This window comes from Symphalangus syndactylus, chromosome 19 (genome assembly GCF_028878055.3).
Source record: "Symphalangus syndactylus isolate Jambi chromosome 19, NHGRI_mSymSyn1-v2.1_pri, whole genome shotgun sequence".
Taxonomy (NCBI): Eukaryota; Metazoa; Chordata; class Mammalia; order Primates; family Hylobatidae; genus Symphalangus; species Symphalangus syndactylus.
This window is the reverse complement of record NC_072434.2, coordinates 91,220,782-91,246,591: the sequence shown is the minus strand read 5'-3', so window position 1 is coordinate 91,246,591 and position 25,810 is coordinate 91,220,782. Positions and strand designations below refer to the sequence as shown.

At 38.5% G+C, this 25,810-nt stretch overlaps 1 protein-coding gene across 7 annotated transcripts in view; it reads left to right on the top strand.

The window, feature by feature from the left end:
• AHCTF1 (AT-hook containing transcription factor 1) overlaps window positions 1–25,810 on the top strand; it is a 93,973-nt gene that overhangs the window by 60,015 nt on the left and 8,148 nt on the right. For 6 of the 7 annotated variants that reach the window (XM_055234678.2, XM_055234673.2, XM_055234672.2 and 3 more), the window contains exons 25-33: window positions 5,342–5,492; window positions 5,801–5,908; window positions 8,719–8,911; window positions 10,665–10,859; window positions 11,643–12,036; window positions 15,509–15,632; window positions 17,455–17,552; window positions 19,962–20,170; window positions 21,770–23,594. In XM_055234678.2, coding sequence (XP_055090653.1) covers window positions 5,342–5,492; window positions 5,801–5,908; window positions 8,719–8,911; window positions 10,665–10,859; window positions 11,643–12,036; window positions 15,509–15,632; window positions 17,455–17,552; window positions 19,962–20,170; window positions 21,770–23,594 — 3,297 coding nt within the window. Of the gene's footprint in view, window positions 1–5,341; window positions 5,493–5,800; window positions 5,909–8,718; window positions 8,912–10,664; window positions 10,860–11,642; window positions 12,037–15,508; window positions 15,633–17,454; window positions 17,553–19,961; window positions 20,171–21,175; window positions 21,310–21,769; window positions 23,595–25,810 lie in introns of those variants that run through there. The other variant, XR_010114624.1, reaches the window with a different exon arrangement.

The following is a 25,810-nucleotide window of genomic DNA, read 5'->3' as shown; positions in this document are numbered from 1 at the left end:
TAACATGTAATATCCCTTCCCCAGAAGAGAAGCTTGAGATCAGAGACTGGCTTATAGGAATAAGTTGTACCTAGTAGAGCCTGAGGGCTCTGGTGCAGGATTCACTCAGGAATGATGGTTTTTAGTGTCTGAGCCCCTGAAACTTAGGAGAAGAGTGAGTGGTTAATAATACACGGTCCAAACAGTTTCGTTGGTCTGGAGGTGATTTGGATTTTTGAGTCTTAAGGTGAACCCAGTCTCTAGGTTAATATGGGTGAAGCTTAACCTCAGTGGGAACTAGAAGATTGTGGTTTCACATATTTTAAGAGTTTGTATTTTTAAAAATCTGCAGTGTGTTTTACTGCCCTCTCAGTCTCAACAGCAGCACACGTCGAAGGTTCAATCATGCCAAGCAAGCTCTTCTATATAGTAATTGCAAAGGGCCAAGTCCCATTTCCTTTCAGCACCCGTGATAGTGCGATGGGAAGGAACTTTAGTCAGTTTTTGAGTTTCCTGGCATAGTTTGGCTAGCGTGACCCTTATGTCTTATTACTGTGCTTGACCTTTTTAGATGACTGAGGTTTCTTAAGTTATGTGTAACCTCCTCAATTTCCAAGGCAGAGGACACCCCCTGAGTAACTTTGTAAATGAAGGCAGTTCTGTTGTCATTCTGGATTGGTCGGAGTAAGCCAAAACCTCAAGATGATGTCTTTGAGTAAAGCTCTGACCACCTCATTTGTCTTTTTGTGTGTGACAAGGGTATATCCCTTTTATTTAGCCAGTAAAGGTGTCTACACTAGTAGGTACCTGAAGTTTGTGGGTGCGGGGCATCACTGTAAAGTCTTCTTGTCAGTCTTTTCCTGGCATGCCACCCCAGCTGGGCAGCTTGGGTTAGTGGAGTCACAAGGGAGCCTGATCTGAGTAGTATGTTGTACAAATTGGAGACACCTGTTAGATCCTTGATCCGTTTTATCTTTTAGATCAGGTATCTTTATTAACTAATTGCATAAGGTTTGTTTTGTTTTGTTTTTTACCATAATGTGATGATCTGTGACCATATTTAGTTAGAGACCACCCTAGGTTTTTGGGAATCTAGGTTCTTTTTTTTTTTTTTTTTTTTTGTCAATAGTTCATCCTTCTGAATCTAAGTGTGGAAAATACCCTTCCCATTTGGCTTTAATTCCTGAGGTGAGCACTGAGGCTGCGACTTGTGGAGTAGGATGTCTGGGATCAGGGTCGTTTGTAAAGTTCACATGTTCGTGTTGTCTTTTTAGTAGCTATGTCTTTAGGTTATTATTTTTAATAACCTCAAATTTTTATTTTTTATTTTTCTGTGACCCTGGCAGTAGGCCACTGCTACCCTTTTAGGTAACTGTACTGCTGCCTCTAATAGCTGTAATGTTTTTAATATTATTAACTTCCTTATTGTCTGCAGTCAGGAGGCCTCAAAAAAAAAATGCACTGTAGGCATGGATTACAGAGAAAGCATACTTAGAGTCTGTGGAGACATGATGGCCTTAGCCTGTCCCGAAGATGAGGCTCATCTAGTGAGGGTTCACAGAGGTAGGCTGTTAGCTTCTTTAACTCCAAGTGAGGATAGCATTGTATCCCTTGTTTTTCTTGGCCCCTTTCTGTGATGTTACTCTGATTTACGAAGAAAGGCTTTGTTAACTTCAGAGTTCTGCCAGGGTTTGTTTTTTACGTCCTTTTGACTAGAATACATTTTATCAGTAGCAGTTGAGTATTTGTGTAGGAGCAGTTCCTGGGAGGTGGAAAGAAACATGGCAGGGTTAAGGATCTGGCACACCTTGATGTGGCTGCCTCTTAATTTAACTTTTTATTGTAACATCTTCCCATCAGTAAGTGAATGGCGTCTCTGTTTTTAGAACTCTGGATAACTGAGGACCTAGACCATTAATGTCTGACTCATGGTTTGTTTTTAAGCTTTTCTCATTAATAGGCAAGTTGTAACCACTGTCCTAAGACATGGGGGCCGTTTGGTAGCCACCATGTCAAGTTGGTTAGAAAAATGAGCCACCACCCTTTTCAGTGGTCCTAGCATTTGGGTAAGTGCTCCCCCAGCTAGCTGTTCCCTGCCTTTTGTGGGACAGATAAGTCAAAAGGTTTAGCAAGTTAAGCAAGGCTACAGTGGGAGCAGCAGTCGCTTTCTGTTTGCTTGGTTGTTTTTAGTTTTTTGAAGGCTCAGTTGTATTGTTTGTCTTATTTAAAAGGGTCTGACTCCAGCTCTTGTAGCTTTTTATAAAAAGGCTTTGTTAAAATACCCGAATTGGGAATTTACGTATGACAGAATCCGGCCATTTTCAAGAATTTTTGGTTCTGAGGAGGAGGTATTTGATACACAGCCATTTTCCTGTCCTGGGAAGGACACCCCTGTCCCTGAGAAATTACATAGCCTAGGGCTTTTTTTTTTTTTTTTTTTGAGGTTTTATACCCTCTTTTAGCTAGAAAGTTTAGGGTACAGTATTTTTACTAGATTCCTCTGTAGAGGAGCTAGTAATTAAAATATTGCTTACATATTATACTTTTCTCTTTTAAATGTAAAATTCCTATAATCCCTGGAGACCCTCCATTTACAGTTTATCATTTCAACACTGTAGATTCTGTCTCAAGAAACTACTTGTTTGCCTAGCTGTAAGAAGCAATTCCTCATTTATTCATGTTTTATCGTGAGGTTACAGCAATTCATCACGTCTTTAGTCTGTTTTTGTTTTTTTAAGAGACAAGGTCTTTGTCACAGACGCTCTAGTACAGTGGTACGATCATAGCTCATTGTAGCCTTGACCTCCTGAGCTCAAATGATCCTCCTGCCTTAGCCTTCCGAGTGGCTCAGACTACAATTGTGTGCCACCACAATTGGATATTTTTTGTAGAGAGGGCCTCAGTGTGTCGCCCAGGCTATTCTCAAACTCATGGCCTCAAGTGATCCTCCCACCTTGGCCTCCAAAAGTACTGGGATTACAGGCATGAGCCATCATGCCTGGCCTAGGCTCTGCTTCTCATTCTAGTTCTCTTGCTCTTTCCCCCATATCTGCAGTTGTTTTCTCCACTGAAGTCTTGAAGCCCTCAAAGTTATTCGTGAAAGATGGAATCACCTTCTTACAAACTCCTTTTAATGTGCATAGTTTGACTCCTCCCAAGAATTATGAATGTGCTGAATGGCATCTAGAATGGTGAATCCTTTCCAGAAGGGTTTCAAAGGACTTTGTTCAGATCTCTCAGAGGAATCACTATCTGTGACAGCTATAGCTTTATGAAATGTATTTCTAAATTATATCTTGAAAATTGAGATTACTGTGATCCAGGGTTACAGAATGGATGTTGTGTTTTCATGCCTGCTAACAGCAATCGTCTCCCTGTACATCATCAGAGCTCCTGGGTGACCAGGGGCATTATCAGTGAACAGTAATATTTGAAAAGACTTTTTTTTTTTTTCTGAGTAGTTCTCAACAATAGGCTTAAAATGTTCGGTAAACCATGCTGTCAACAGATGTGTTTTCATCTAGGCTTTTTCCATTGATAGAGGACAGGCATAGTAGATTTCCCATCATTCTTAAGGGCCTTAGGATTTTTGGAATGGTGATTGCCTTTAAAGTCATCAACTACATTAACTACTAACAGCAGAGTCACCCTGTCCTTTGAAGCCAGGCATTGACTTCTCCGTGTGTTCACTGAAGTAGCGCTTTTAATTTCCTTCAGGTTCTTTTTTTGCGTTTACAACTTGGCTGACTGGCATGAGAGGTCTAGCTTTTGATTTAAAGTCATAGACATGTGACTCTTCCTTTCACAGGAACACTTGAGGTCTTTGTAGGGTTATTAGTTGGCTTTGGATATTGTCAGTCTCAAGGAATAAGGGAGGTCCTCGGGGAAAGGGAGAGTCATGGGGGAACAGCTAGTCAGTGGAGTAAGTACATGCTGTTGAAAAATGGTGCCAGTAGACTTGCTGGACACAGGGTTGCCACAGACCTTCAATTTGTTTAAAAAAAACACACGGCCAGGTGCGTTGGCTCACGCCTGTAATCCCAGCACTTTGGGAGGCCAAGGTGGGCGGATCACAAGGTCAGGAGATCAAGACCATCCTGGCTAACATGGTGAAACCCCGTCTCTACTAAAAAATACAAGAAGTTAGCCAGGCATGGTGGTGGGTGCCTGTAGTCCCAGCTACTCAGGAGGCTGAGGCAGGAGAATGGCATGAACCCGGGAGGCAGAACTTGCAGTGAGCCAGGATCATGCCACTGCACTCCAACCTGGGCGACAGAGCAAGACTCCGTCTCAAAAAAAAAAACACACACACACAATAAAGCAAAGCACAATAAAATGAGGTAGACCTGTACTCATTCATCACGTGGTACTTTTTTATTGGCTGCTCTGTAACCCAAGAAATGTAAGGCTTTCTTAGAAGATTTGACTGTTTATTTACTAGTGTATGCATAATGAAAGAACTCCTATTTCAGTTGAGGGCACATGTCCAACTTCTAGAAAACACAAAGAATAACTTTTTTTTTTTTTTTTTTTTAACCACTTACCAAAAGCCCAACTTCTTAAATCCTGCATAGCTATAATGAAACAAAATGTAGGCCAGGCCGGTGGCTCACACCTGTAATCCCAGCACTTTGAGAGGCCGAGGAGGGAGGATCACTTGAGGTCCGGAGTTTGAGACCAGCCTGGCCAACGTGGTGAAACCCTGTCTCTACTAAAAATACAAAAATTGCCAGGCGCAGTGGCTCGCGCCTGTAATCCCAGCACTTTGGGAGGCCAAGGCGGGTGGATCACCTGAGGTCAGGAGTTCAAGACAGCCTGGCCAACATGGTGAAACCCTTTACTTAAAAATACAAAAATTAGCAGGGCGTGGTGGCACATTCCTGTAGTCCCAGCTACTCGGGAGGCTGAGGTAGGAAAATCGCTTGAGTTTGGCAGGCAGAGGTTGGCAGTGAGCCAAGATTGTGCCACTGCACTCCAGCCTGGGCTACAGAGCAAGACTCAGTCTCAAAAAAAAAAAAAAAAATTAGCCGGGCTTGGTGGTCATGCCAGTAATCCCAGCTACTTGGGAGGCTGAGGCAGGAGAATCGCTTGAACCCAGGAGGCAGAGAGTGCAGTGAGCTGAGATCACGCCACTGCACTCCAGCTTGAGTGACACAGCAAGACTGGTCTAAAAGAAAAAAAATTATATATATATATATATATATATATATATATATATATATATATATATAATTAAAATTTTTAGCTGCTATTACCACATAATGTGTGTGTGTGTGGGGGGGTATAATCATTCTTTCATATGCTTTTATTAAATTCCTGTTTGTTAGAGATGCAGTTAATTCCAACATTCTTCATTTTACAGTTTCTAGACCCAAACCATTATCAGCCGTTCCAAAGCAAGTTGTAACAGGAACTGTGTTGACAAGATCTGTTTTCATCAACAATGTGTTATCTAAAATTGGAGAAGTTTGGGCAAGCAAAGAACCTATAAATAGCACCACACCTTACAATAGGTATGTTTTTTTACACGTTTCATAGTCATGCTGCTTGTTAATCTTTACTGGACATCAACAGCATTCATCAACAATCCACTCTCATTGCCTAAGTTTATTAGTGTATGTAAAAAAGAAAAACTTTATGTGTTGGCTATGTTTCTGAGAAGAATTTTTAAAAACCTTTGAAAGTGAAATGTTCATTGTTATTTGTAAGTAGTGCAGAACTGTACAAAGTAAAAAGAATGAAAACCCTTTGTTCTCCCATCTCATCCACTTGTTATCAGTGCTCCTTGTGATACATCGAAGTTACATTTTTATTTTCGTAGTTCTAAAATAGAAGAACCGTCTCCTATAGTGTATTCGCTCCCAGCTCCAGAGCTGCCTGAGGCATTTTTTGGAACACCAATTTCAAAAGCATCACAAAAAATTTCTAGGTAAGAGTTTATTAAATCATTCTTAGAGACACAATGTTAGATGATAGTTACAATTGTAATTTTTAATTATCTTTAACATTTTATAGACTATTTTAAATTATTAAATATTTTAATGTTTGCTTTTTATTATACTTTGGGCAGCAGTAATTTTAGGAAATTTTACATCAGGTAGTATACTTAAAATTTTTGTTTAATAATTTCAGACTGCTTAGTGGACAGGAGTGAAGTTTGCCTCATGAGCAAACTATTAACTTACTTTCCTTGTTATCTCCTTGTTAGTAGACCTCTAAATGAAGGTTGTTTTTATACTTAATTACAAATTAATCTTGGGTAGCTCATTGAAGCTTTCTTCTGTTGAACAGTGCCTACTAAAATGTCTTGTGTTGCTTCCGATGCAGCACATTTACATCTTACCTGTGGTGTTAAGTTGAAGTTTTGTGTCCAAGATGAAATTGTGATTGCAAGTATTTACTTATGAGCATTGGTTAGTTGAAAAGTGTTCATAATTATGTACCACAGAGAACAGAGTATGTCTCTTCATGTATTGATTCTTTGTCCTTAATATGCCCAGGATCATTGGAAATTTTTGATTGTTTTATCAAAGACAAAATTACGTTGTTTAAAGTATTTATAATGATTGTAGATAATCATTACAAGACTATCTGAATTTTTGATACTAAGAAAAAGATAATTGAGATGAGGTCATACAAACAACTGAGGCCAGAAGTATAGAGTGTAATAAGGACATATTTTAAAGCTTGAAAGGATTTTTCTTTTTTTGGACTACATTTAGTTAGGTTGTTTCCCTTTATTTACTCTGGTAAGACGGTATTTTAAGTGGAAAGAAGATATTTTAAATGAAAGTTGTTATTACCGACATTCTTTTTTTCTACCAATAGTTTGGATTTTTTTTCTGCAAGTCCCCTTTCCCTGGTCTTTTTGTAATTTAATAGCTCTGAGGTTGCAGGGAGCAATAATAGAGGTTAAAAGACCTTTGATTAATGGCCTCAGGTCCTTAAAGAAGTATTACGAGAATTTTTTTAAGCCAGCGTTAACTCAGATATAAGAGAGCCAGCTGAGTTTTGAATATTTACCTTGTGTTTTTCATACTGAGTTTGCATTACTGGGTAGACAGTATATCTTGCAATGAAATAGAGCAGAATAGATAACATCCGTGGGTACATCATATAGTAAGGCTGAAGTGCTAATTTATGTAATTGATGTTTTATTTTTATGTGATATAGGATGCATTCTTTATATGGATTATGGTAAAAAAATATTAACTCTAACAAGTAAAAAGTTACATAAATCAATTTTTTAAATACCATTATAGACTTTTGAAAATAACATTGCAGATAGTAATGAAATCAGAAAAGGTTAGTTCTGAAAGAATATTTGGTCTCAGGGTTGAAGACCTGAGACCTAGTGCAATATTTAACATTTCATTTAGAAAATACCTTAAAAAGATTTCTCTTAGAACCTTTAATTTTAAACTACTAAGTCTTGATGATACAGGAGTTTTGCTTTGACTTGGTAGGTTGCTTTTGTTGCATAGTCCTTGCTTTTGAGAAGCATTCATTCATAAATAGGTACCTTAAACATAAACACAATGCAAAACATTTAACAGTGTTCCTTTGGGATAGCTCAGTATGAAAGTGAGCAAACTGTTTTCCAAGTTTGGATTGAATCCAAGTACAGAATTTCAATGCAAACGAGATAGAGAATCTAGAAGAAAAGAAATGTCTAGCAGCCTGATTGGATATTCTTGATTTGGTGGAAATCTGAAAGCTGTGTTTGATACAGAACAACAAGTGGGAAGACATTTAAATATTTCCCCATTGTCACCTGCATTGGTCTACCGCTGCTAATAGCAAAGCTCTCGTTTGATAGATAGAATGACAAGGCACTGCAACTACAAGTTTTTATTTCTGGGCTCCAAAGCATACTCTACTTTTCTGGTTATTCTCAGGTGAGCCACGTTGGCATTTGGGGGAAGTAAAAAGGGATTGTTTTTACCCTAGGAAATACAACCATAAGATAGACTGTTTATTAGGAAATCGAGAAAAGAGTGACCTGTGCAAATGGTCCACCAAAAATTACCACCTGAAAACTCGACTTCTGAGTTTACATTTATCTGTAAATTAAGCTTTAAAACTTATTTGGATTATACATGCTCAGTACAAGTAATCAGTGGGATCAATTTTATCATTGGGACTAGGACATTACGGAAAACCCTGTAGTAGAATCTTAAAGTTGTACTTTGTCACCAAACTCATTGACTTGAAAAAATTAACTTTTGGTTGTGGTGGTGGGGGTGGGTTGTCAGTCTAGTCTTTATTGTAATCAGAACCATAAAGGCAAAATGAACCAATATTCATTATATATATATATTACCTGTAGGTGAATGGATATTTTGCATGTTAATGAATTTTAGTAAATGGATTGCCAGGGAAACCTTGTCCTGTTTTCTTTAATATTTTAAATCATCGGCAGTTCATCTTCATTTGAAAATAAATGCGAGGCACGTAGTAAGAGCTCAGTCAATGTAGGTAAAGGGAAGGACAACGACACAAACTCTTTTTAAAAATCACTTGCTACGTGCAGTTCTTAATTCTGTTTTGCTATGAATAATTTTCTGACTTTTTGAGTGCACGGTGGCACTTTGGATTACATTAATATACTTACTTGACTGAATTTGTATTTGCATGTGGCTATCATAGTTACCAGTGAATATAGAGGTCTGATTAAATGGGATACTAAATTCTTTTGGTTTTTCAGTATAACTCAATAAATGCGCATTCTGATTACAGACTGCTAGATTTGGTTGTTCAGCCTGTCCCCCGGCCTTCTCAGTGTTCGGAGTTTATTCAGCAAAGCTCCATGAAATCTCCTTTGTACCTAGTATCCTGTTCACTGCCCTCAAGTTCGCAATTAAAAGGATCGCCTCAGGCCATCTCCAGGGCTTCAGAATTACATTTGCTTGAAACTCCTCTTGTAGTTAAGGTTAGTATTTACGCATCTAGCATTCACAGTGAAACTAGATGGCTCTTATTTTTCAAGTAGCAAGGAGAAAAATAAGCAATTGATAACTGATATGTTTGGAGAGTGCTGGGAAATGCTTTAAGCATCCCTTTATATTTTCACATCTTCTAAAAACCGAGCTGATTAAATTGATCCCTTCCTGCTTAAAGTTAACAATTACATTATTTTCTTAAATGTAATGTAGGGTTCTGTGTGGTTGTGAATTTGCCTTTGTCCTTTGTAATACTTTCAGATTTTTAAGTTTGTTTTTATTTCATTTTTACATAAGCTCCATTTCTGATATCATTATGCTGTTATTTCTTCTATCAAATGCTATTTAGTTCTTCGGTTTATTTGTATTTATTTAAATTCTTTGACGAAACTGTTACTCCTTCCTACTTTGGTTTATCCCTCTTTAAACTGCCTTTTCCCATCTCATAAATTATTAGCTGAGAAATCACAGCACTCAACTTGTGGTATCTGCTAGTGGTGGTCTTTTTAAATTTTTTTTTTTTTTATTTAACATACTGTCTCCCTAGCCCCTTGACTAATGTTCTGGATTGAAACCCAGAAGCTTTATTTCTCCCTCACCCCTCCCCGTTGTCCCTCGGTTCTCTGTTTGGATATCCAGCATTTATAGTGAAGCTAGGGAATCCTTATTTTTCAAGTTGAATAAAAGATACCTAAATAAGTGTTCTTCCTAAAATACTTATTAAAATAAGTTGAAAAGATTAGGTTTCAATAATTTAATATTCAGTATAGTATTTTTTTCATTTGTCAAAAATAAATCACACTTTGTATTCTCTACAGCTAGGTTCAAATGAAATGAAATTGGAGTAATTTTATACCTGCTGCCAGAATAGTCTAGAAAAAAGAATTGTTACGATCTTGTAACATGTCTAACAGAATTTATTATAATCTAATGGGATTCAATAATTTGTTTACTAGGCCTTTAGAGGCCAAGTGAAGGAATTATCTCTACTAAATAAATTTACATTCTAATTTCAGATTATTTGTATTCATTATACTAAATCTTCAGAGGATTCTGATACATAATTTGGTTATTATTGGATTTGTGTGATGAAATTTTTTTCTGAAACATACTACAGTCTTACTGTAGTTTTCTGTAATTAGATTTGTATAATTCTATAATGTTAAGTAATTTATCTTACTAATTGGCACTTTATTTTTTAGTTGAATTTAAGTTGGAAATAATGCTTTTAGAAAGATGGATGCAGTTTTATGTTTTGTAGATTTACGTATAAAAAGCTCTGGAAGAATTTTGTATTTTCTTTGCAGAAATCTGGAATAAATATTTCTATTGATATGTTTATTGGAGATGAGATGAGAATATAACCGCTATTGTGACTCAGACCCTGTCTGTTTTTATATAAGCACTTTTTTTATTTGAGACGGAGTCTTGCTCTGTCACCCAGGCTGGAGTGCAGTGGCACAATCTCAGCTCACTGCAAGCTCCGCCTCATGGGTTCATGCCATTCTCCTACCTCAGCCTCCCAAGTAGCTGGGACTACAGGTGCCCGCCACCACGCCCGGCTAATTTTTTGTATTTTTAGTAGAGACGGGGTTTCACCGTGTTAGCCAGGATGGTCTCGATCTCCTGACCTCGTGATCCGCCCGCCTCGGCCTCCCGAAGTGCAGAGATTACAGGCGTGAGTCACTGCGCCCGGCCTATAAGCACTTTTAATGGTGTAATTCCATTTGCTCTTTACTATAGAAAGCTAAAAGTTTGGCTATGTCGGTTACTACTTCTGGATTTTCTGAGTTCACTCCTCAGTCCATCCTGAGGTCTACTCTTCGATCAACACCTTTAGCATCTCCCTCTCCATCACCTGGAAGGTCTCCTCAACGACTTAAAGAAACCAGAATTTCATTTGTGGAAGAAGATGTCAACCCAAAATGGATTCCTGGGGTAAGTTTGATAATAATTGGGAGAAAAGACATTTTTTAATAAGAATATATTAGCTCTGACAAGTAAAAAGTTAGATAAATCAAGTTTTTAAATACCACTATAGATTTTTGCATGTAACCTTGTAGGCAGTAATGGAATAAGAAAAGGTTAGTTCTGAAAGAAACACTAGGGCCATTTGATAATAATTGGGAGAAAAGACATTTTTAAATAAGAATATATTAGCTCCGACAAGTAAAAAGTTAGATAAATCAAGTTTTTAAATACCACTATAGATTTTTGCATATAACCTTGTAGCCAGTAATGAAATAAGAAAAGGTTAGTTCTGAAAGAAACACTAGGGCCATTGGCTAAGCCAAACCCATCATCTTACAGATAAATAGGACTTGGAAGCACCAAGTAAGTTGGCTGTAGTCAACTAGATATATGGTGGTAGAATTGGGAGTAGGATTCAAACCTCCTAATTTGTAGTCCTTCTTTTCTGTTTGTTTTTACCTTAGTTTCTAACTAGTTGTATATTTTTGAGGGCGTGTCTTTAGGTCCACTGTAGGTCAATAGGAACCTTTCAGTGATTATTGGTCATCTAGCCTGTTCTGTGTTTTAGTCTTCTGAAAATACTGGTATATTACCAATTAGGGAAACATTAGCCACCATTAACTTTTGGGTACTAGAAGAGAATGGATTTAGAATAAAAGAAAGTGTGGGTATGATTGGGATGGGTAGCTTAGGACTAGACTTAACTGTGATATTTACTAATTTTTTTCTTTTCAAAATCTTACTTTACAGGCTGCAGATGACAGCAAATTAGAAGTATTTACACCTAAAAAATATGCAGTTCCAGCGGAAACTGAATGGCTGAAGAGCAAAGATAGGACCACATCTTTTTTCCTGAATAGCCCTGAAAAGGAGCATCAAGAAATGGATGTGGGGTCACAAAGTTTAGAGAAACTGGATGTGAGCAAAGGAAACAGCAGTGTTTCAATCACATCCGATGAGACCACCTTAGAGTATCAGGATGCACCGTCACCGGAAGACCTTGAAGAGACTGTTTTCACGGCCTCTAAGCCCAAAAGTTCTTCCACTGCACTAACTACTAATGTAACTGAACAAACTGAAAAGGATGGAGATAAAGATGTATTTGCATCAGAAGTAACTCCTTCAGACCTGCAGAAACAAATGGGTAAGAACTCATTTCTGAACACTCAAAATTGTTATTAATGTCCCTCAGTAAAGTTTATAATAGAATTTTTTCCACCATAAGAAAAGCATCATAGCCAGGCACTGTGGCTCATACTAGTTAATCTCAGCACTTTGGGAGGCTGAGGCTGGAGGATTGCTTAGCCCAGGAGTTCAAGACCAGCCTGGTCAACATAGCGAGGCCCTGTCTTTAAAAAATAAAAATTTAAAAATTAGCCAGGCATGGTGGGAGTGTTCAGAAGTTTGAAACCTCAGTGAGTCATGATTGCACCACTGTACTTTAGCCTGCGTGACAGAGCAAGACCCTATCTCAAAAAGAAAGCATGAGAGTTAAATATTATATGCTCACAGTATACTAGTTCCTAGACATAATGCACAGATCTTACTCTTTCAGCTTAGAAAGTGTGGCTTACATTGTTTCATGAGTAGGTATAAGATTTCAGAGAACTTAATGTGTTACATTTTTTATTTGGGCATGAAATTTAGAAAAGAGTAGTAACATTTAAGGAAGGAAATGTAAGATGCCATAGTCTGACTTGAAAGTCCTTCCAGTAGCTATGAGAAATAACTTTACAGAACAAATTATTGCAATTTTTTATTTATTTATTTATTTTTTTGAGACGGAGTCTCACTCTGTTGCCCAGGCTGGAGTGCAGTGGCGTGATCTCGGCTCACTGCAACCTCCGCCCCCGCCCACCGGGTTCAAGCAGTTCTTCTGCCTCAGCCTCCGGAGTAGCTGGGACTACAGTCGCCCCCCCACCACGCCTGGCTAATTTTTGTATTTTTAGTAGAGATGGGGTTTCACCATATTGGCCAGGCTGGTCTCGAACTCCTGACCTCGTGATCTGCCTGCCTCGGCCTCCCAGAGTGCTGGGATTACAGGCGTGAGCCACCGCGGCCTGCCAAATTATTGCAATTTTTAACTTACCCACCAGTGTTAAGTTTCTAGAATTCCCAGAAATCAGGAATTTCATTCTACTCTCTGTCCTCACCTCCAAAATAATCACTGGACAATGAAAATAAATGTTCAGGCTGGGTACAGTGGCTCACGCTGTAATACCAGCACTTTGGGAGCCCAGGAGTTCAAGACCAGCCTAGACAACATAGGGAGACCCCATCTCTACAAAAAATAAAAAAAATTAGCTGAGCATGGTAGCATGCACTTGTAGTCCTAGCTACTCAGGACACTGAGAGGGGAGGATCGCGTGGACCCAGGAGGTCAAGGTTGAGGATGCAGTGAGCTGTGATTGCGCCACTGCACCCCAGCCCAGGCAACAGAATGAGACCGTCTCAAAAAAAAAAAAAAAAAAAAAAAAAAAAACTAGTTCAGTGGCTCATGAATTTATTATCTTCATATTATTTTACTGATCAAAAAATGTTTTGAGGCCGGGCGCAGTGGCTCACGCTTGTAATCCCAGCACTTTGGGAGGCCAAGGCGGGCGGATCACGAGGTCGGGAGATCGAGACCACGGTGAAACCCCGTCTCTACTAAAAATACAAAAAAAAAATTAGCCGGGCGTGATGGCGGGCGCCTGTAGTTCCAGCTACTCGGAGAGGCTGAGGCAGGAGAATGGCGTGAACCCGGGAGGCGGAGCTAGCAGTGAGCCGAGATCGCGCTACTGCACTCCAGCCTGGGTGACAGGGCGAGACGCCGTCTGAAGAAAAAAAAAAAATGTTTTGAGTTCCTAATGTATGTATTCCTGTTAGCTCCTACTGTGTTTATTCTAGGTGTTGAAGATCAAACAGTGAGTCAAGTAGAAATGGCACCTGCTCCCATGTCACAGAGAGCATGGTGGACTATATTGACAAACACTTAGAATCCAGTTTGGTTAACAAGAGGGCCAGGGGAACACTAGTAAAGGGGAGAGACTTCACCTAGAATTGGTGGGTCAGAAAACTGAGCCTATTTGTATGTTTCTTACCCTACACGCAGTTTTAACAAGGTTATTTAAAGGTAACTCCTAACCCTAAAGCTGTAAAACTACATACTTACATAAAAATCTGCACCTTAAGTAGTTTAAGATGAGAGTCCACTGAAGTTTGGACTATGATATCTTTACTTAGTAAGCGTGGGCATTATTAATTGCTCTAAGAACTTTAGGCCCATGCCCATAAATAGCATATGTCTAGAAATTTACACTGCCTTACTTATTTGAGACAGAGTCTTGCTCTGTCGCCCAGGCTGGAGTACAGTGGGGCTATTTCAGCTCACTGCAACCTCTTCTCTTGACTCAGCCTCCCAAGTAGCTGGATTACAGGCATGCGCCACTATTCCTGGCCTACGTTGCTCTTTTGATGTGCCTTGTTCTACTAACATGTTTAAATGGTAGCTATTAAAAGAATGTTCATAGCATTATCTTCACTGATTATTCTTACAATATTAGGCAGTCTCAAATAGAAATCTGTATTTATTTATTATTATTATTTTTTGAGACAGAGTTTCGCTCTTGTTGTCCAGGCTGGAGTGCAATGGCGCGATCTCAGCTCACCGCAACCTCTGCCTCCCAGGTTCCAGTGATTCTCCTGCCTCAGCCTCCCGAGTAGCTGGGGTTACAGTCATGTGCCACCACACCCAGCCAATTTTTGTATTATTAGTAGAGGCAGGGTTTCACCATGTTGGCCAGGCTGGTCTCGAACTCCTGACCTCGTGATCTGCCTGCCTCAGCCTCCCAAAGTGCTGGGATTACAGGCGTGAGCCTCCGCGCCTGGCCAGAAATCTGTATTGTGTTTGTGGTGGGTGGGGTTTCATACAACACAAACTCTATAGTGAAGCAAGCTAGATTTGAACCCTAGCTCAGCTACTTACTGAGTACACTTCATGAGCTGGGATAGGCAGTATAACCTTAGGCTTCAGTTTTCTTACCTACTTTTTTTGGATGTTGAGGATTAAGTGAGTTAATATATATAAAACAGTTGCATTAGTGCCTGTTCAGCAAAAAGTGAAAAGCGAGAGGTTAAGGGGGGCTCTTGAGCTAGGTTCAGAGAATAAGAAGAAGAAAGTGTTGGCTGGGTGCGGTGGCTCACGCCTGTAATCCCAGCACCTCTGGAGGCCCAGGCGGGTGGATCATGAGGTCAGGAGATCGAGACCATCCTGGCTAAAACAGTGAAACCCCGTCTCTACTAAAAATACAAAAAATTAGCAGGGCATGGTGGCAGGCGCCTGTAGTCCCAGCTACTTGGGGGGCTGAGGCAGGAGAATGGCGTGAACCTGGGAGGCAGAGCTTGCAGTGAGCCAAGATAGCGCCACTGCACTCCAGTCTGGGCGACAGAGCAAGACTCCGTCTCAAAAAAAAAAAAAAAAAAAAAAAAAAAGTGTTAGCAGTCTGATAACACAGCAGCAAACCTAAAAGAACAAAAAAGCAGACCCAACAACTTTTTTAAAAGTAATAATGCAAGACTATCAGCAACCACTAAATATTTAGCATAAATAATATTCTTATTTGTATGACTTATAGGCAATTTAGAAGATGCAGAAACAAAGGATCTCTTAGTTGCAGCAGAGGCATTTTCAGAATTGAATCACTTAAGACCCGTTCAAGGCACTGAAGCTTCTCTTTGTGCACCATCAGTCTATGCAGGGTAAGTTAATGGAGAGAAATCCAAATACTTTTTAAAAGAAGTTTAATTAAATTGTGAACCGGAAGTAAAATATTCTGTGCGTGTTAGATTTCACTTAGATCTTTAACATCTCCATTTTGGTAATGTTGGCTGTTTTAAAAAAAAGTTTAGTTGTACAGTTATATGTCATTTAGTAGTTACTATGAAGTTTCGGAAATATACAGAGACACGATAAATTGAGGCAGAACTCTGGTGATTCTGTTTTTGTGGAAGACCAAGATTTCGCTCACAGCTGTGCATACCTCCATGCCCTCTGCTTTCCAGTGGTTTCAGGATGATCAGGCACAAGACTTTCATAGGTAGACATAGTAGAGCACAGGGGAGATGACAGTTTTATTTCCTTCCATTTGTTCAATACATGACTCTAAGTTTGTGTTTTTTAACGACCATTTGAAACATACTCCCAAATAATTTTCATTGACACTTTACTAGATGACATATTCAAAGTGTGGTCAAGCAGATTGGTGAGAGTATCAGTTTATGTTCTGCAACAAGATAAACAGCTTGCCTTGGAATATAAATCAGTGCACTGCCTCCTTTATGGAAAGTCAGCTGTACTAATCAGTATGATTAGTGAAGCAGTTGATTCACCTTCTGGCAAGAGCTCCTTGTCTCATTGCAAGACTGACACAGATTGCATGTCCGTACTTTTGAATAACACCGTTGTAGAGGATACAAAAAAGGGACAGCTTCAATTATCAAGTAGTAGTAAGGGTGATTCAGTAAAATTAACCGACACAAAATATAACTTACAATATTATAAATGGTTCGTTACTTTATACATAATGAAAGGGACTTACCAGACCACTTAACACAATTCAGTATCATGATAGTCACCCCTTGTGCCTTGAACTAAATCACATGCTTTACGCCTGAGAAGAGAAATCTAGATTAGCTGGAATCTTTGCCAGGCCTGCATGGAAAAAGTAGAAGCCAATATGAAAGGATTATCCGAATTATTTTTTCGTTGTAATGAAAACTAATGGTATTTATTGCAATGGCTTTGATGGATAATTGCAAAGCAAAGAGCAGTCTCACGAGAAGGAATCACATGAGAGTTACCAGTGAGAACCCAGGTGCATATTCACTATCTTGGCTAACTAGTTCCTTTTAAAATACAAGCTTATTTGATATTTTGTGGTGATGTATCACTGTTACTTTTATTGTAAAATCTATAAATGTTTCAAATACCTTTTTCTTGAATTTACTTTCAAATACCATTTGTCCTAATTTTTTAAATTAGCATGCTTTAGTTGGGTTTTGAGAAAGGTCATTAGAATGTTAAAGGAACACTGTCATCATATTCCAGGATTTGTTTTCATCATATGGATTAATACAGGTTTCATTGGTCTCTTCTTCTGAGTCATTTGTCATACTTTTTCCAGGTAGCATTAAAATATTGAACCTTGCCTCTACTGAGTTCATAGAAAATATTCCAGAATACTTGACAGACTTATTTGAAGACTGTGGCCACAGATTATTAAAAATTGGCTTAAATATAGTGTATACTGACAGGCATTTTAAAATCATTTCATTTCTACTTTAAGGCCATGCCATTGTTGTCAAAAGAGTAAAACATTAGAAAATGGGTAAAACAAGTACAGCATTGTTTCTGAATTCACTTTTAAATTTTATATTATTGTTCAGAATGAGTTTGAGTTGTACTGAATTCTCTGAACCTCAGTTTACATCACCAAAATGACAGGTTAGGTGGTAGGACCAAAGCAGGTAAAAGCAGATGGGATTTTCTTACACACTAAGGTATATATTTCTTTTTCTAAAGGAAAATCTTCACCCAGAAGTCCAAGGTACCAGTGTTGGACGAAGGATTAACATCTGTTGAAACCTACACCTCTGCAATTAGAGCAAATGACAATAAATGTATGTATTATTTTGACTTTAGGATTATTCCATTTTTGTGTTTTGAGTGAAGAGTTTTCTGTTTTTAGAACAAAATAATCTATTCTGTTATTCAGATTTTTTCTCCTCAGTTATTCCTCTCTCTGGTCAGCTTTCCTGGCATAGAAGTATTCTAAGGAGATGTATAAGCTGTCGGACAGCGGGTTGCTTGTAAGGCATTCTGTGGCTCTAATATTCAAAGTCTTAAATTACTAGTCCACAGCCAAATGCATCCCTGCTGTTTGATCTTCTTGGACTCAGAGGAGTTTTTATTTTGTGTTGGTGATAACTTAAGGCCAAGGTTGACTTTTCATTATTAGAAAATAATCACAAATGACTGAATATACTCCAGGGAAATTAACAAATATATCGAATTTTTTTTTTTTAATCCAATGAGCATTTTTGTGAAGGCCTATTCTCAGTTAGGCCCTGGCTATACAGAGATGAGGAAGATAGGATTTTCTTAAGGAGCTTACAGTTAGATTCAGGGGAAGCAGACACCTTGAATGTCTATGCCCAGAATTGGTCTGATCGTCTTGTGTCTATTAACTCATTTAATCCTCACAGCACTATACTATGACATAGTTGTTATTTGACTCTAGAGCCCATGCTCTCAACTGTTATGCCTTTGTTCCTGGTACATTATGAATGGGGTGTAGGGTAAGCTTCAGCAGACTAGTTTTTGTCCCATGATTAAGGTAATACATGATTACAGAGTAATCCAGAGAGAATTGTCTAACATGTAAAGTAAAAAGCCGATCACCCGTTTTAGGGGTCCATAATTAACAATTTAAAGTGTCTTTACTGAATTTTTGTTTTCTGTGCCCATTTCCCCTGATATGTTGAAAGAGGAAACAAGATGGTGCCTAAAGAGTGCAGGGGGCTGAACCTGAATGTTTGGGTTCCTAACCCAGTTCTGCACTTAACGGCTATGCCTCTATTTTTTTTGTTGGTAAAATATTAATAGTTTTAAATGGGAATATTAATAAGACCCGTTTCCTAGAGTTGTCAGGATTAAGCCACTTGCATGTAAAGTGTTTTGTTTAGAGCTTGGTACCTGAAGTTTAGTAAATGTTAGCTGTTAGAAATGATCATTATCAAAAAAGCAGCTTTCTTTTCTCATGTAATATATTTAAGACATTTTTCTGTCAGGAATATGGATTAATCCTGTTCTTTTTAACAGTTCTAACAGTGTTCTGTAGTGTAGATGTTACATGCTTAACTAATTGCTTATCACTGAACATTTGGGCCAATCACCATTTTGGGGTTTGTTTTGCTGTTTCTGCAGTGAATATTCTTGTGTCTTTGCACAGTACATTTTGTGTCAGTATTTCTTTTGGGTAGATTCATAACCATGGACTTGTTGGGTCCAGAAGTATGTACAGATTTTTTTTTTTTTTTTTTTTTTGAAACAGAGTCTTGCTCTGTTGCCCAGGCTGGAGTGCAGTGGCGCGATCTCGGCTCACTGCAAGCTCCGCCTCCCAGGTTCACGCCATTCTCCTGCCTCAGCCTCCCGAGTAGCTGGGACTACAGGTGCCCGCCACCACACCTGGCTAATTTTTTGTATTTTTAGTGGAGACAGGGTTTCACCGTGTTAGCCAGGGTGGTCTCGATCTCCTGACCTCGTGATCCACCTGCCTTGGCCTCCCAAAGTGCTAGGATTACAGGCGTGAGCCACCGTGCCCAGCCAGATTTTTAATATTTTATTGTTGTATCCAATAAAGTTTGTATACTACTTCTATGTATTGGATGAGAAGCCTGTAAAGTGTTTTTTCATCATCCTCTTTTTGCCAAACAGGAAAATGTTTTTCATTTTGTTTTATTAGTATCCACATGTTAGGGATAACAGCTCCATTTTCCATTGAAAGTGTAGAAATATTTTTTCCTAGTTCATCTTTTATTTTTGTGCTTTTTTATTGATGTTTTGTTGTTAAACACTAAAGGATTTTAAAGTAGTAGAGTACATTTGTACCTATTTGAATGCTTTCTGCCAATAGAGGTTCATTCTTTTTCCTAGTCGTATGTTCCTTATGTAATTCTGTAATTACTCTACAAGGATAGCTGGTTGTCTGGTGGTCACCTGGTGAATACAGTTTCAGATTGATGAGGAACAAGCACCTGAACTTCCTTGAAGCAGTTGGTCGTCATATTAAAAGTTTCCTGATATCATTTATCAGTTATCATTTTTAAATGTGAAATTTATCTTTTTCTGTTTTATCTCTGTGGAAAGATGTGTATTGTTTAAGAAGTTGTAGACTTTCTGGCATTGTGGTAGTTTATTAATATACTATTCAAGTGCAGTGTAGCCTTTTCCTTTCTGTTTGCTTCCTTAATTGTGTGTAGATTTATTTTTCAGTTTAAATGTAAAAAATTCCCTCATTTTTCTTTCAGCCATGGCCGATGTCCTTGGTGATAGTGGAAACTCCTCGCTCACTCTCTCTGAAGGTCCTGTTGTCTCTGAGCGCAGGCTTAACCAGGAAGTAGCGCTGAACTTGAAAGAAGATCATGAAGTAGAAGTTGGTGTACTAAAAGAAAGTGTTGACTTACCAGAAGAAAAGCTTCCAATTTCTGACAGCCCTCCTGATACTCAAGAAATTCATGTAAAAAAAATTAATTTTTTACTTCTTTGTCAGTCTTTCAGTTTTGGTTTGTTTCAAGACAAAGTAGTTCAAACCTAACACGTTCATTTATTTGACTGCTATATAAAAACTTATTTATAAAAATATGGGTTCAAAAAATAAGTGTATAAATATTTTGTGGAATATAAAAACACATCCTTTAATAAATTGACCTTCAAGGTGGGTGATGTGGCAGGTGCCTATAGTCCCAGCTACTTGGAGTTTGAGGAGGGAGGATCCTTGAGCCCAAGAGTTTGAGACCAGCCTGGGCAACATAACAAAATCCTGTCTCAGGGAAAAAATACATAAATAAACTGGTTTTCATGAAAGCCAAAAGGAAGTGTTAAAGAAGCCATAGTTTTATCAATTTAATTTGTGCTGATCTGGTTCAAATGAAAGGTTTTTTTAGTCGTAAGATCACATATTTGAAAATACATGGATACAGTTAAACACGATGAACACGCCCACCCCATGCATCCTTGTGGGAGAATGATAGTCAACTGGCTGGTGTCGAACATCTGTACACTCTGAAAATAACCTTTTGCTACTTAATAAGACATAGTTTTTTTTAAAAAATTCTATTATACCAAATCTTTTATTACCAGCAGGCAACTTTTATGTTATAAATTTTAAGATAAAAAACCAACTCTTCTAATTATTTATAGAAATTTGATTGTTTAGAATTTGGGAAGTTTCTTAACTCATAAAAATGTCATAGTTATCCATACTCATCTTAATGAGTATTCCCACTGCCAAATAGATGAGTAAAGTTCCAATTCTTTTAGTTGGGAAGCTAATAACAGTTGTGGGTATGGTGTAAGTGAGAATCCTAATTTCTAGGTTATTTCCAGTCTATCATCTCACTGAATGTTTGGGGAGTGGGAAAATGTCATTGTCTAGGTGGGTGGTAATGTTCTACCTTCTTGGTCAGGAGATCTCTCTGTTACTTTCTGCCTCCTCCTTTTTCTCCCCTTCCCTTACCAAAAGGTAAATGCAAGGACCATTCCTTCTTCCACCAAACCCTTGCAGGAGAGGTACTGAACTTGAAAGCCTTAGGAATTTCATGGTTTATGCAGCCCCAGCAAAGGGAAGAGGATTGAGTCTAGCCCAAGGGAGCTTATGTAGGTGAATTGTTCTTCAACCTTATGGGGATCGTGCTATTTAGAAAAGTGTGGATAGTTAGGTAATTTGGGGAATACCATTAAAACAGTTTGGGGGTTGTTTCTGTTTTCTCCGGTTAATTTTTTTTCTTGGGTGAGAATAGAATAAGTCCTTAAATGTTTTCAGAACTGTTAGCATCATAATTTTCAAGCTTTTGTTGACTGTCTTTTTAGCTAGGGAAATGTAGAATTTCTAGTTAAACTTCAGTCATAATCTCAAAATTTATCTAGTTATTTTGACTGAGAAAGTCTGATTGCTTAAAGGGATAATTTTGTAAAGTAAAACCATAAGTATATGCCATATTAAATATAATTTATGTTTTAAAAGGCACACAGCCAAGGGTCATCAAAAACCTGTGTGCTTCAAGTTAAAACATATATTAAAATTCTTTAACCAGTCTCTTATCTTTAATTCATTTAGGTGATTGAACAGGAAAAGCTCGAAGCTCAAGATTCAGAAGAGGCTAGGAATCTTTCATTTAATGAGTTATATCCCTCTGGAACACTTAAGCTTCAGTACAATTTTGATACTATTGACCAACAGTTTTGTGACTTAGCTGATAATAAAGACACTGCTGAATGTGACATTGCTGAAGTAGATGGGGAACTTTTTGTGGCTCAAAGCAACTTTACCTTGATACTGGAAGGTGAAGAAGGAGAAGTTGAGCCAGGTGATTTTGCATCATCTGATGTGTTACCTAAAGCAGCTAACACAGCAACTGAAGAAAAGCTTGTATGCAGTGGGGAAAATGATAATCATGGACAAGTTGCAAATTTGCCATCTGCCATAACTAGTGACCAAAAGTCCCAAAAAGTAGAGACTTTACCATATGTGCCTGAACCTATTAAAGTAGCAATTGCAGAAAATTTACTAGATGTAATTAAAGACACAAGAAGTAAAGAAATTACTTCAGATACAATGGAACAGTCCATTCATGAAACGATACCTTTAGTGAGCCAAAACATAATGTGTCCCACTAAGTTAGTCAAATCTGCATTAAAGACTGCTCAGGAAACAAGCACAATGACTATGAATGTCAGCCAGGTTGATGACGTGATTTCCTCTGAAACTCGTACGAGAGGACAACGTATCCAAAACGTGAATGTCAAATCAGCACAACAGGAAGCATCAGCAGATGTTGCTACTCCTAAGATGCCAGGGCAGTCAGTTAGGAAGAAAACTAGAAAGGCAAAAGAGATTTCTGAAGCTTCTGAAAACACCTATTCTGATGTCAGAGGAATATCTCAGAACCAGCAAATACCTCAAAATTCTCTTACGCCTAGGAGAGGAAGGAGAAAGAAAGAAGTTAATCAGGACATACTAGAAAACACCAGTTCTGTGGAACAAGAATTACAGATCACTACAGGTAGGGAATCAAAAAGATTAAAATCATCTCAGCTGTTGGAACCAGCAGTTGAAGAAACTATTAAAAAAGAAGTTAAGGTTTCATCTGTTACAAAAAGGACTCCTAGAAGAATTAAAAGATCTGTAGAAAATCAGGAAAGTGTTGAAATCATAAATGATCTAAAAGTTAGTACGGTAACAAGTCCTAGCAGAACGATCAGAAAATTGAGAAGTGCTAATTTAGATGCTTCTGAAAATACAGGAAATAAGCAAGATGATAAATCCAGTGATGAGCAGCTGCCTATGAAACGTATTAGAAGGGTCAGAGGGAGAGAAGTGAGTCCATCAGATGTGAGAGAAGACTCCAGCCTCGAGTCATCTCAGTTGACTCTTGAAGCAGAATTTGGTATGTCTGCCATACCCAGAAAACGTGGTAGACCAAGAAAAGTCAATCCATCTGAAGATGTAGGATCTAAGGCCGTTAAGGAAGAGAGAAGCCCCAAGAAGAAAGAAGCTCCTGGCATTAAAAGGAGATCTACAAGAAATACCCCAGCTAAAAGTGAAAATATTGATGTTGGAAAACCAGCTTTAGGAAAATCCATTTTAGTGCCAAACGAGGAACTTTTGATGGTGATGAGCTCTAAGAAAAAACTTACAAAAAAGACTGAAAGTCAAAGCCAAAAACGTTCATTGCACTCAGTATCAGAAGAACGCACAGATGAAATGACACATAAAGAAACAAATGACCAGGAAGAAAGATTGCTCGCCACAGCTTCCTTCACTAAATCATCCCGCAGCACCAGGACTCGCTCTAGCAAGGCCATCTTGTTGCCAGACCTTTCTGAACCAAACAATGAGCCTTTATTTTCTCCAGCGTCAGAAGTTCCAAGGAAAGCAAAAGGTACTTTTCTTTCTCTGCAAAACAGTTTTTCATCTCAGTCACTCTTCAGCTTAAAATTTGGTTGATTATTTGTCCTAAAAATGGTTTTATAGGGAATTTTTCCCCTTCCCCCTCAAACCAGAATTGATCTTTTAGTAGTAAAGTTTAAAGGTTTCACGTTTCAAAGTTTGAGTTCAGTTATTCAGTATGGTTAACGTGACTTAAATCCTGTAACTCGCGTAACATAGATTTATTTTTTAGAATAGTGTAATTTCTCTTCTGTGACTTTTATAAATTATAAGTGACTTTTAATTAAGTTTCTTCCAAAATGGAGTCAGTATTTTAATCTCCCGTGTACTGCTGCATTTGGCTCACACCCTAGTGATCCCCACAACCCGAAATTGTTGTGAAGGGAAACACCAGTAGCTTTTTATTAAGATACAGAAATTATTTCAATCCATATTTACTATTGCCCACAAACTGGCCCACCTACATGCCCTCATCTTCAGTGAGGCCATCCTTCATTGTCACTGGTGAGCTAAGGACTGTATTTGGTTGGTGTAGGTCAGACCTTCTCAACAGGGGTGATCTCTCTCCCCAAAGGGAGCACATATATGCATTAAGAATACAAACAGATACACAATATATCTGCAGTAATAAAATTTTAAACATGTCTGAAAAGTTAAGACACTGGTGTGGTTGAATAGATCCCATCAGAGTAACTCTGTAAAAGTGTTTGTTAATGGTCAGGTAAACAAAATTAAACAAAATGTAGGGTTTTTTTGTGTTTTTTGTTTATTTTGAGGTAGAGTCTCACTCTGTCACCCAGGTTGGAGCGCAGTGGCATGATCTCAGCTCACTGCAACCTCTGCCCCCTGGGTTCAAGCAATTCTCCTACCTCAGCCTCCCTAGTAGCTGGGATTACAGGCCTGGCTAATTTTTTGTATTTGTAGAGACAGCATCTCGCCATGGTGGCCAGGCTGATCTTCAATTCCTGACCTCAAGTGATCCACCCACCCCAGCCTCCCAAAGTGTTGGGATTACAGGCGTGAGCCACCACACCCAGCCATGTAGTTGATAATTTAAGTTACAGTTTAATATCTGAATTTCAGCAAAGCAGTTCAGGACCTTATAAATAAAGTAGATGACTTGGCCGCGCACGGTGGCTCACACCTGTAATCCCAGCACTTTGGGAGGCTGAGGCGGGTGGATCACGAGATCAGGAGATCGAGACCATCCTGGCTAACACTACTAAAAAAAATACAAAAAAATTAGCCGTGCGTGGTGGCGGGCGCCCGTAGTCCCAGCTACTGGGGAGGCTGAGGCAGGAGAATGGTGTGAACCTGGGAGGCAGAGCTTGCAGTGATCCAAGATTGTGCCACTGCACTCCAGCCTGGGCGACAGAGTGAGACCTGTCTCAAAAAAATAAATAAATAAATAAAGTAGATAACTTGTTGTACTGATACAGTTTGAGCCCAGGAAAATGACTCTCCCCATAACAATTGATCATTTGTCCTAAAAATGATATGTAGCTATAGGGGATCCTCCTCTCCCCTCGTCACTCAGAAAATGTTTAATTAGATCTTCGATTTTGGTAGTATAACTTAATTTCTTCATAGTGTTAGTAAAGTGTGGATATACCTATGTTTTGCGTGAAGGAGAATGAAATGACAGAATGTGTGATATTTTAGCCAACTTTTTTTAAGTTCATTATATTAAGGTGTTATTAAAAAGTTAAAATGAAAAACATTTTATTGGCAGGGAGTGGCAGGAAGTCATTAACATAACTTATACACTCCTCAGGACCTGGAGAAATATAGTAACCACCAAAAGTGAGAGTTATTTTGTTAGAGCTTAGCAAACATCTCAGTAATTCTGATTTTTGTCATCTTTACATCTTTTTCATTTCTGTACCTACTAATTTTAAGTTTTTTCTGTTAAACTAAAAATACATGCAGCAACATGGCCAAAAAAACCCATCTCTACAAAACGTACAAAAATTAGCCAGACCTGGTGGCAAGGGCTTGTGGTCCCAGCTACTTGGGAGGCTAAAGCAGGAAGATCACTTGAGCATGAGAGTTTGAGGCTGCAGGGAGCCATGATCATGTGCCACTGCACTCCAGCCTGGGCAACAGAGCAAGACCATGTCTCAAAACAAAAACAATTCATGCCTACTTACTGAAAACTAGAAAATAGAAGTATATAATCCAGCCATCGAAAGAATCACTATTCACATT